The sequence below is a fragment of the Notamacropus eugenii genome, chromosome 1 (assembly GCF_028372415.1).
Source record: "Notamacropus eugenii isolate mMacEug1 chromosome 1, mMacEug1.pri_v2, whole genome shotgun sequence".
Lineage (NCBI taxonomy): Eukaryota > Metazoa > Chordata > Mammalia > Diprotodontia > Macropodidae > Notamacropus > Notamacropus eugenii.
Window position 1 is genome coordinate 103674516 of NC_092872.1, and position 12633 is coordinate 103687148.

General features: G+C 39.1%; 1 protein-coding gene across 2 annotated transcripts in view; it reads left to right on the forward strand.

The window, feature by feature from the left end:
* MAMDC2 (MAM domain containing 2) overlaps positions 1-12633 on the forward strand; it is a 213316-nt gene that overhangs the window by 170120 nt on the left and 30563 nt on the right. Inside the window, exons 10-11 of one of the 2 annotated variants that reach the window (XR_011967488.1) lie at positions 6244-6337; positions 8469-8617. Coding sequence is in view for 1 of the 2 variants with exons in the window: in XM_072611349.1 (XP_072467450.1) it covers positions 6244-6337; positions 8469-8621 (247 nt within the window). In the remaining variant the exon portion in view is untranslated. Of the gene's footprint in view, positions 1-6243; positions 6338-8468; positions 8622-12633 lie in introns of both variants that reach the window. The other variant, XM_072611349.1, reaches the window with a different exon arrangement.

Here is a 12633-nt window from a genome sequence, read left to right on the forward strand (position 1 = left end):
CAACTGTCTAGGGGACAGTCTTGAGTTTGTAAATTATTTGAGTTTATTTTGCTCTTATTCCTTTCCCGCTCTGGTTCCAAGTCTTTTGCATGTTTTTTTTGTCTTTTTTTTCCCATTACAACTGTCAACCACATTAAGGAGTATAGATAAAGAAGGAGGCAGAGCCACTCAAACTAATCAGTTTTAGTTTAGGGGGGTAGAGCTAAGATGGCAGAGTAACAGCACACACTTTCTAGAATACTCCTGCCAAACCCAGCCAAATACCTGTAAAAAATGGCTCTAAACAAATTCTGGAGCTGCAGAACCCACAGAATGACTGAATGAAGCAAATCTCCAGCCCAAGACAGCCTGGAAGGTTGCCAAGAAGTTCTATTGCACCACACTGGGAGCAGAGTGCAGTCCAGTGCAGGCCACACCGGCACAGACAGGACCTGAGCAGGCCTTGGGGAGACTGAATCTCTCACACCTGCACTAGTTTCCAGACTTCATGACCCCAAAACACTGAGGATAAATTGGAAGGTCAGTGGGAAAAGCCTGTGGGACCAGTGTAGGAGGGTGGAGTGGTCCTCCCCCAGCCTGAGGGGGAAGGAGGTGGAGGAAGCCACGAGGCAGCCTCAGCAGAAGGAGGGGCAGCTGTGTAGTCACTGTTTCTGGAGCTCTAAGCCCACAGATTGTGGGGGATCAAGCAGCTGACAGTACACCCTCCCCCACCCCCACTGGAAGCAGAGAACTACCTTGACAAAGAGCTCAAAAGTCAAGTAAATGGCTGGAGAAATGAGCAAAAACAGAAAAAGAATCAGACTCTTGAATCTTACTTTGGTGACAGGGAAGACCAAAGCATGCAAACAGAAGAAAACAAAGTCAAAGCTCCTCCATCCAAAGCCTCCAAGAACACTATGAATTGGTTTCAGGCCATGGAAGAGCTCCAAAAGGATTTTGGAAATCAAGTAAGAGGAGAACAAAAATTGGGAAGAGAAATGAGAGTAATGCAAGAAAATCATGAAGAACGAGTCAACTTCTTGTTAAAGGGGATCCCAAAAAATGCTGAAGAAAATAACACTGTAAAAAGCAGACTAGCCCAAATGGCCAAAGAGATCCAAAAAGCCAGTGGGGAGAAGAATGCCCTGAAGAGCAGAACTGGCTAGATGGAAAAGGAGATCCAAAAGCTCACTGAAGAAAATAATTCCTTAAAGATTAGAATGGAGCAGATGGAAGCTAATGACTATGAAAAATCAAGAAATTATAAAACAAAACCAAAGGAATGAAAAAATAGCAGACAATGTGAAACATCTAATTGGAAAAACAAATGACCTGGAAAATAGATCCAGGACAGACAATTTAAAAATTATGGGACTACCTGAAAGCCATGATCAAAAAAAAGCCTAGACATCATCTTTCATGAAATTATCAAGGAAAACTACCCTGATATTCTAGAACCTGAGGACAAAGTTTCAAATTATTTGCCACCTCAAGCTACTATGTAATGCAAAAAGGAGGCCCTCCAAAGATGGAGGTAAATGGCATCACTAGCACCAAACTGCAAAGAGGTAGGCAGGGGTGGAGTTTTTATTAAAATTAAACAAGCTAATTTTGTTTATACATCTTTGAATGGCATTCAGTGTCAAAAAGATGCAACGCCAGCAGACTACTCTTTAATTTAAGGCCCATAGCCACAGTTTGAAAGTGGTCTATGATTGAATTAATGTATTGATTATACTTTAGACAGAATCATTAATAATAGACTTGTTTGAGCGTATACAGATAAGTCACACCTTTTGGCCTGGTGGTGTGCTTGTGACATCCTGCCATTTCCTTGTATTTAGTTTGGTCAACTTGAAGATTCGTTGGCAATGCCTAAATAGAATGAGGAAAGAACTGGAAGACAATGAGTGGTAGAACATCTTGTTTGCCCAGTTGCTGTTTGTGTCCACCATGCTGAGGACATCTCTACTTTTCTGCCATCAGATTCCTGAGAACACAGGGTTGCTCTTTGTGTATGTGTGTGTGGTATGGTTTTTTGTTTGTTTTATAAATGGACATGTTACAAATTGAGGAATCTATATAACAAAGAGTTTCCTTATGGATAATATCATTCAGAAGTGCTTGAGCCAAGAGCTTAAGAAAGCTATAAGACTAAAGGAAAGGGGGCTTCATCAATAGTCGCTAATGGTGAAGTCTAATATGTAGCAGACAAGTGTGAGAATTGACAGATGGTAGAATATTTCTTTCTGTCACTATCCCCATCCCTTTTCAAGGGGCATGTACAGACTAATAACAATAGTAATAATAATAGTGGGCATTTAAATGGCTTTACAAAGCACTTTACATGCTAACTCGTTGGATCATTACAGTATTCCTATAAAGTGGGTCTTATTTTACAGATGAGGAAACTGAGGCACAGAGAAATTAAGTGACTTGTCCAAGGTCACATAGTTTAATGTGTCTGAGCAGAATTTGAACTCAAGTCTTCCTGGTTCCATATTTTGTACACTATCTATTGTGCTGCCTAGCTGCTGAAAACAAAGGCTAAAGACCAAAAGCACAGAAGTACCACATATGACAGTATTAGGGAAGATGTGCAGTTCCCTGAATTCCATGGGCCAAAGACTCATAGGAAAAGAGTACTGCCTAGGGACTTCAAGGAGAAAGAAAGAACAATGAGGCAGGAGGAAGAAGAGACAACCATGACGGTGAGAAGCATCAAATCAGCTAAGTGGTGACCGAGTATCCAGAAGTGTCCCAAGCCAGGACCAAGAACTGTAAGGCTATGCTGAAATCCTCCTGGATCTATAGATCTAGAAGTGGCAGCAGGGGCAAGATTCCAAAGTTAAAAATGGTGGCAAAGGTCAAGTCAGGATAAAGCCAGTTTACACCAAACTACCCAAGCTACTCAGATTTGTTCCCCCTATACTTTTTCAAGTGTTATTGTGAGTACTGGAGACTAAAACCTCAACATTATGTATGGAAAATGGTAAAAACTCACCTGGGCAGGGATCAGATTATTTCCAGTGCTTTAAAGGATCACAGACTGTGAGTTGAAAGGGGCATTATAAATGTTATCTTTTCCAATTCCCTCATTTTTTGAGAAACCAAGACCCACAGAAGATGTGATTTGCCCAAAGACATACAAGTATTAAGTCACTGAAGCTCAGTGTCTTTGGCTTAAAATCTACAATTATGCATCACTAAAAGAATTGGGATGCTGGTCCTATGTTCAATATTCTAAACAAATATTTTATGTCTAAATACCTGGGTTGAAAACGATGGATTGCTTGCATAAGTAGAGTTTGATACCTCGGGGTGAACTAAAATGAGTCAGACTATTATGTTCTCAAAGGAAAAAACCTGGGAGATATCATGAGCCATGATGTAGTTCCATTAGAAAGCCTCCACAACTAAGCCTAGGTCAATAGTTTTCAGACAACACAATTTAAGTTACAACTGGATTTAGCATGCACAAATGATGCTTTTGAAACTGTCATTTTGTATAATCATTAATTTAGTAAGAAGTTATAGCCCAGAAAAATTTTACTCAGTCTTTAACAATGAAGAATGTATGGGTAGGACCAAATTTGTGATTGATTTCATTGGTGTGGGGAACTCTTGATGTGACAATTCTACTTATATAAATCAGTGCTTTCTCTGCAACTTAGTCTTATAGAGTTGTCTTTGGCATCGAGAGGTTAAGTTACTCATCCAAGGTCACACAGCCAATATATGACAGAGATGGCTCTTTCTGACCTCTAATTTGCTACACTGTGCTACTGCTCAATAAATGTATATGCTGATTAAAATAGGAATACTAACAATTGTGGCTAGATATTAAATTCCTTCTAAAGGCAGCTCAATTTTCTCTGTAAAATAGGGACAATAGCAGTACCTACCTCACAGAGTATCTTACAAATAAGATAATATAAGTAAACATAAGTAAAGTGCTTTGAAAATCACAAAGTCCTATATAAATGCTAAACTATCATCATCATCATCTTCTTCTTCTTCTTCTTCTTCTTCTTCTTCTTCTTCTTCTTCTTCTTCTTCTTCTTCTTCGTTATATGTTCTTATGCTACCTCAACATGGCATGGAATTAACCCTGTGTTCCTGAAGGCTGTGCCAGAAGAATGGAAATGGTTCCATCAAAAGAAAAAGGTTTTGAGAATGATTCTGGGGAAATTTTCTGCATCCACATCTGCATTGTCTGACGATCTCAATCTCTCTCTCTCTCTCTCTCTCTCTCTCTCTCTTTCACTCTTTCTCACACACGCACATTCATACACATATGCATATGTATGTACATACACACAGACATGCACACACACAACTCCTACCTAATAAATTCCAGTCTCTTCCTACCACTTCCAGTATCAAATACAAAATCCACTGTTTGGCATTCAAAGCTCTTCATAGCCAACCTTTCACCACCACCACCACCACCTTTACTCCATCACACACTCTTCAGTCTGGTGACACTGGCCTCCTTGCTCTTTCATGAACGAGACACTCCATTACTTGACTCTGGGCACTTTCTTCGCCTGTCCTGTCTTCTGGAAATACTTTCCCTCTTCATCTCTGGCCCCCCTGGCTTCCTTCAAGTCCTAGCTAAAATACCATCTTCCATAGGAAGATTTGCTTTTTATCCTTTATATAGCTTGTTTATGTACATTTCTTTGCTTGTTGTCTCTACCATTAGACTGTGAACTCCTTGAGAGCAAGGATTATTTTTTGTGTCTTTTTGCATCCCCTGTGCTTAGCACAGTTTGCGGCACATGGTAGTCTTTTGTTAAGTGCTTATTATCTGATTGACTGTTCTGTGATCTGAGGATTGGATCAGAGAAGTGCATCACCAAAAGTGTGACCACCAGTTGACAATGTTTTTAATGGGCACAATAACTTAGGAAACTCTGTTTTTCCATGGAATTCCAGGGATTCAATAAACTTTTATGTGGTATAGGGGTGGGGAAGCAGTGGACCCCCACACCAGTGAATTGATATTTTTGGAGATATTGAAGAAGCAAGATCATGTATAATTAGAATCCCAAATTGTCTTTGTAGTCTAAAATTACTGAATGCAGAAAATTCAATCATAGCCTTAAAGGAGGAAAAAAAACAAAAAAAGCAACTCTTGGGTGAAACTTTGATTCCCTAAGCTCTTGGTCTAAGAATTTTGTATTTTTTTAGTAATTGCAAGCTGACTCTTAGTTATAAAGATTCATCCAATTTTTCAAGCACCCAATTTTTTTTTAAGCATCAAAGTCCCAAAGGACCTAATGATTGACGGGTAAAAGGACCCACCAGAAAAGGCAAGCTATACTTAAGACTGAAAGTGGTAATGGGACCAATTTTTATATTCTGTTGTTTCTTCCTTTCTCTTTGTTTTATTTTTATTCAGAGAATGACTTATAGGATTGAACATGTACTGTCACCTCACTCATTTTTGGAGAGTGCTTTTCCATCATCCTACATGTGAAAAATTGGCTTTAAAAACTCCCTAATGTAATGTAATGTAATCCAAGGCACTTCTCTCTCCAGAATAATGAATTTAATAAATTGTGACACAGATAAGTTTGCATTCACCTGTAACAATAAAAATGTGTATCCTGACAAAATTATAACTGCATTTGGGCTTTAATTCAAGAGGTTCTATCTCTAGACCCAGATTTTTATCTTTGGAAGAAGAGACTGTACCCTGATGGAAGGTCCAGGAGAGGGTGTACACAAGATGAATAAAACAAGTATGAGAATGTGCTTTTCAAAAATCAACAGTATTTGTCTAAAAATCCTTGGAAAAAATTCCCACAGAAAAGTTAACTTTTGATCAGCTGCTTTGTGGATTGTCTGTCATACGTTTTTAATCATCGGTTGCCTTTTCCCTACCAATGGAAATATGTCATGTAGATTCAAATGATGTGACCGCTTCACGAGATTCATGTTTGTACTAATGAGGACTTCGCTGTAGTATGTGATAATGAATACAAACTGCTTTAACTATTAGAGCTATCTGAAGCATAACTATGAAGGTAAATATGTTTGAAAGGAGAAAAATGTCTTCCAGGGTCAAAGATCAATGGCACTCACTTATTACTATGCCACTTAAAACAGACAATCAAGAGTTCATTATAGTTTGATTAAACACTCCTAATACTGTAAGAAAAAAAAAACAAAAAACAAATCAACAAACCTTCAGCTACTCAAATTCCTGCATCTTAGACAACAGAATTCATGGGTACTTGTGCTTGTAAATTGCAGGTTGTTTTCATGAGTTGGTGTAAAAGCTTTTGGGACTGTGGACTTGTAGCTCTGGATGATATAACGGTACATCTGGGAAACTGCCAGTCTAACGGTAAGACTTATGGTCATTTTTATTCTCTAGACAGTTCTGTTCTGTCCCTTCCACTTTTCTTTCTTGGCCGTATTAAGAATAGCACTGGGAAGCTTAATTTATTTTCAGAAACTCATTATACTATTCCTATGCCAGTGCTATTTCTAAACTTGTATGAAAAGAGACATTTACACTGTTATATTCACTAAATTATTAAAACAGAGTTATACTTTGATGGATCCAGGATCTCACCAATGAGAGTACGGTCTCTGACAGCACAGACTAAGTTTCTCCTCCATATTCTTCCACAGATCCTCCACTTAGATGCCACCCAATGGAGGTCTTCTTGTACATTTTCTCATATGTTGTGGGTACCAGCCTAGGACATAGATCATCATCCCCTAGGTTTGCCATGTAACCACAGCCTTTTCTAATCATATAGTCTGGGTCATATCACTATCCAAATATTTTTAATCACAACTATATATTTCTAAAAACATAAAAGGAAATGTATAGTAGTGACTCAAAATGCTTTCCTTGTATCCCCAGGACTTAGCATAATGCCTGGAACATAGTAAGTACTTAATAAATGCTTGCTGAGTGACTAAAATATGCCAGGTACCACGCTTGGCATGGTACAAGCACAAATACAAAAGTTAAGAACTGCTGCCTGAGCCCATCCTATAAGTATAAAAAACACTGAATTTGGAGTCGGAGATCTCGTTCTTAAAATTATGTATTATTTGCTAATATACATATATACTTATAAGTTTCTCTACTCATATACATATCTCTACCTCTATTGGGGGGATTTTAATCAAAGAGTTAAAGCTGGAAAGTGTAAAATCCCTTTTTTTACTATTGAGGAAGCTAGGGCCCAACATCATTGTCCACAGTCACCTGTAATGATAATGATAATAAAATTTCAGTTTTCAAAATTATCTTAATTGATATTGAAACTACTGTATAAGTATTCCTAGGAGTAGTCAAATAAAGGTAATTTTAGCAAGCTGAATATTAGGCTTTCTATTGAGCATGAAAATAGTATGTTCTTCAATGAGGACCATTGGCCTGTATCAGCCAAATACAATTTATGACAAAGTGAATAATGCCTGCACCTTAGGGGAAAAAAGGGAATACCAAATTCACACAGCATTTTGAAAAGATTCTGAATGTGTTTTGGATAAAATACTCAAAATCTGGCTATGGGAAAGCATCTAACTACAGTCAGAAAGAAGAAGATCCTAAGACATCAGCAGGAAAAGCATCCAGTCTTTGTCTTCCAGCAAGCAGAATTGTATTTTACAATCCGTTTCCCCTCCTGTACTCTCAACCTTGGTCATGTTCTGTAGTGTCTTCTTTTCCTAGTTATCTCCTAGCCATGAGGTAAATACAGTATTTTACTCCAAGTCAGGAAGGCCTAAATTCAGATTTAGTCTCAGATACTTACCAGTTGTGTGACCCTAGATAAGTCACTTAACCTGTGCTTGCCTCAGCTTCCTCAATTGTAAATTGTGGAGAACAAAATTAGATAATATTCATAAAGTGCTTTGCAAACCATAAAGCACTACACAAATGCTAGCTCTGATTCTTGGTGTTTGTATTATTATCTCCTATTCCCAGACAGTGCATAAGGGATAGAGTCCAGCTAACTATGGAAAATGGGCCAGGACAGATCATGAGAAACACTTCATCTGACCCTCTTTCAGTCTGTATTCTAGTGTGGACTTGTTACTACATTTTATCATCATCTTAAAGGGCTTGCATGTGCAATAATAACACCAATGAACATTTCTATATCAGGCACTATGTGGCAGGCATTGTGCTGAGTTACAGTGTGGTAAGCATAGCTCACCAGTCAGATACTGGTGAGTCACATCTGTGCTTGGAATTAGAAATGAAGGGATGTGAATGCTTACATGTATAAATGTGCATGTATGGGGGAAGAGTGCACAGCACTCTACCACATATATAAGGAAGACATTGCTTTCTAGGCAGTGGTATGTTGGTTAAGAAAATGTAAGAACTCCCTGGCCATGTGCGTGAAATATCATTTTGCTGCACTTATATATAGATCTCATACTGTAGGCATTTGAATGCATAGTTATGGAAATTGACTGAAGCAGTCACCAATCCTGCTGTTTTCTTGCAGAGATGCTTCCACCCCCACCAGGGGAGTGTACTTTTGAGCAAGATGAATGTACATTTACTCAAGAAAGAAGAAACCGGAGCAGCTGGCATCGAAGGAGAGGAGAAACACCCACGTCCTACACAGGTCCAAAAGGGGATCACACTACTGGGGTAGGTGAGTTAAACCTGATGGTGAACTTCTGAGCAGAGGGAAGCCATGTGGTGTTCTTTCAAGAAAATCTTCCCAAACAGCATTCTCTGAACTACCCAAGCGTCACTTAGAGATTGGTCATCTGGAGAGTGTGCACTTGATACAGGCAAACTCATTCATGCACAATTTCTATATGGGACTCAACATACATGTATTAAGTTGAATGGGACTCACCATTTACATATGGAACTCAGCATACATGGGTTAATTATATATGGGATTCAACATACATATGTTAATTATGTATGAGACTCAATGTACATGTTAGGTCATTGTAGTGCCAGCGTGATATTCACAGCGCCTACTGCAGCCATGAATATGCAGGCACAATTCTGAATCACAAAATACAAGACTCTTCACATGAAAGACAGACCTAAAACATTTATTCAGACACCAGAAATCCAAATCCATCATAATAACAAAAATCTATACATAATAACAATGCAGAGAACAACACTATCCCCAAGCCTTCCCATAAACCAGGTCCATTAAACAAAATCCCAAACAAGCTCTTTCACTCACTTTAGCCAGCAGCCTGGATCCTTCCTAGCTCTTACTACTCTCATGACTAACTTCCCCTCAGCTCTGCTCTAGCTCTGCCTCTTCCTGTTCAGCAAACTCCTTCCCCTACATGTGACTTGGACTTCCATGTGATTTAACAGGTCACATGGGCCTATTAATGAATGGGAAAGATCTTCCCATTTAAATTACCATTAGTCATTTACTGTGCAGGTTTAAAATAGTGCTTGCCATTTGTTATGGTGTTTAAGCAAACTTCCTTCTCACTGATCAAATGGAGAAAGTAAACTTTCTGCCCTAAATCTTGTTTTTCCTCAATTATTTTTGCCTTGGTTCCAGGGGTAGGGCATCTGTAGCTTTGAGGCCACATGCAGCCTTCTAGGTCCTTGGGTATGGCCTTTTGACTGAGTTCAAGTTTTACAGAACAAATACCTTTATTAAGGGGATTCAGTCAAAAGGACCTGAAGGCCAAATGTGGCCTAGAGACCTCAGGTTCCCCATCCCTGGTTCTATTACTTTGCCTAGATTTTATTTCTTTGCATTTTCTTTAGAGGAGTGGGGAATAAGCTTCCACTGAGGAGTAAAAATAATAGAGGCAAGGCAGAGTCCCTAGAGGAGTCAACTCAGTTTTACATAAAACAAAAAAGGAGCTGAGAACATGAACTCTTAAAGAAACAGTTCATCCTTCATTGTCACATTACATCTCCATCACATCTTCACTTACGTTGACATTGTCTGGGAAGAGTTCAGAATGTTATTATAATAATAACTGTAACTATGGGGACTTGTCTGGGAGAATAGTCTATCAAGCAATTATTTAAAAGGTATTTTTAAAATAGAAGCCCAGGAAAGAAACTTCCCCTTTCCCACATTTTACCAGCATCTGGTGACAGAGACGCATACATGTATTCATTCATGAGCCTTTCTCCCTTGCCTCTGAGTATGTTCGCATCCAGATAGACAGTTGACATTCCTCTTTTTCACATAAGGAGATGCCTAAGGAGTCAGAACAGAGCCAATCAGATCTGTGTGTGTGTGTGTGTGTGTGTGTGTGTGTGTGTGTGTGTGTGTGTGTGTGTGTGTGGCTGCCAGGGCTTGTCATCACAGTCTCTGAAATGCTGCTGTCATTCTACAAGAACTGAGATAGACCCAGAGTCTACACCCTCTCTGACCAGCCTCACAAGCAGGGGTTGTCTGACCCTACTTGGCACTGAAAACCCACCTGAGTGCACAGAGAAGAGCTCTAAGCCTAGGCCCAGCCTTCTTTACGCACTCTAATGAACTGATCTGCAAGAGGATGAGGAGGAGGGTGAAGGGGCTTGAGCTGCCATTTGAAGATGAATTTAGCCCTAAGACAAGAAGTCTTGCAAGACTAGGGGTGGGGCAAGCAGAAAGAGCTGTCAATATGAATTTGGAAAATTGCCAAATGAAAGAAAGCTCAGACTTGCTCTTCCCTGTTTGATCCTAGAAGGCAGAACTAGAAACAATGGATAGGAGCTGAGAGAGGCAATCTTTATGAGGGTAAGGAAGTCACAAAATCACAGAATCTTAGAGTTGGAAGGGGCTTCAGAGGCCATCTATTCCAACCTGTACCTATATAAGAATTTCATCTACAACAACCAACAACAAATACCAACATACCTAATAGGTGGTCATCCAGCCTCAGCTCTCAGACCTCTGTGGCAAGGGGAGAAATATGGTGCCTCCCAAGGCAGCTCACTGCATTTTTATACAGGGCATCCTAAAAGTTCTCAGTTAGACTTACATTCATTCTCCAGTATTCAATATCTAATCCAAATATGTTGTTCAGTCATTCAGTCATATCTGACTCTTCGTGACCCCAAGGATTTTGTCCATGGGTTTTCTTGGCAAAGATACTTGAGTGGTTTGCCATTTCCTTCTCCAGTGTGTCACCATTTTACAGATGAGGAACTAAGGCAAAAAGGGATTGACTTGCCCAGGGTCATACAGCTAGTAAGTGTCTGATGACAGATCTGAATTCAGATCTTCATGACTCCAAATCCAGTGATCTATCCATCTGGCACCATCTGGCTGCCCCAATCCAAATAACTATACCAGTAACTATAGTTACAAGCTTAGGTTCTACTTCATTCTTTTAGTGACTGTTCTATGCTCCATCACAAACACTCCCAGAGCCCAATTTCACCACCACAACAAGGCGTATCAATAGCCAAAGAACACATCAACATTTTCAAAATATCAGCACCTCAGAGCAGATACACAAACATTATGTCTTCTCCACATAATCAGCAGCCTTCCTCTTGGGATTGACTTCAATAACTGAAACTATGCAATATTATATTTTTAGTATAATAACAATGATAGTGTACATTATGGTTTGTGAATAGTACAGTATACCACTTCATGGTCTGTGAATCCTGACTCAGACATTTTTTAGTTGTATGACCTTAAGCAAGTTATTTAAGGTCTCTGAGCCTCACTGTCCTCGTCCATAATAAAATGGGAGTAAGAAGAGCTTCTAGGGATAATACCTCATGGGATTATTGTGAGAATTAAATGAGAGAATATATGTCAACAGCTTCGTAAACCTCTGAAGTGTTAGCTATTATGATATAGGATATCATTTAATCAGTATTTGACTTAGCCAGAATGCACATTTTATTAGAAACATATTGCTTTTGTATTAATTATATGGTTGTCAAACTACCCTTAATTTCTTTTTAAATGACATCTTTTGTAATTGGAATGTAATGTTCAATGGCCAAAAGGACCAAACTCAAGAGTCCATTTTGAGCATCTCTCCTACTGTGAAATTTGCTGCAAAGTGCATCAATTGATAAGGGAACCATTGCATGTAAATTTCAAACACCAATTAACTAGCAACTAAAAAGGTGTTTGAGAAATGGAATGTCTGTCCTCTTAGTGAGAGGAAAGTTACCTGGTTAAAGCTTCTAAATAAGGAAAAAAAGAAAAAGCGAAGTTTATATCTTCCCCTGCTAAATGTTTTATACCTTCTCACATAGGGAAAGAGAAGAAAAAAAGAGAGAACACAAGAAGATTAACTTTTCTCTTCTCTTCTTCTCTCTTTTCTTCATAGACTGTTCTCTTTACCACTGGCAGTTTTTTCCTTGGGTTAATTGGAGGAAGGCAAAACTAGGAAGATAGAAAACAAATTTTTTGAGAAACAAGGAGCTCCAAAGAAAGACCACAGTAGTCTATGCAAGAGTTCAGAAGAGGGACTGATTGTTTCTGGCTTGGGGCATCAGAGAAGGCTTTATGAAAAAAGTGACAGTTAAATTAGGCCTTGAAGACTGGCTAATATTTGATAGGTGGTGATACAGGATGGGTGAGGTCATTCCAATAAGGAAGGAACAGTATGAGCAAAGGCACATAGCAAATTGTGGGGCACATTTGGGAAATAGCTTAGAGCTATAGGAAGACACTGAAGGCAGCATGGACTTTGTGCTCTCATAGA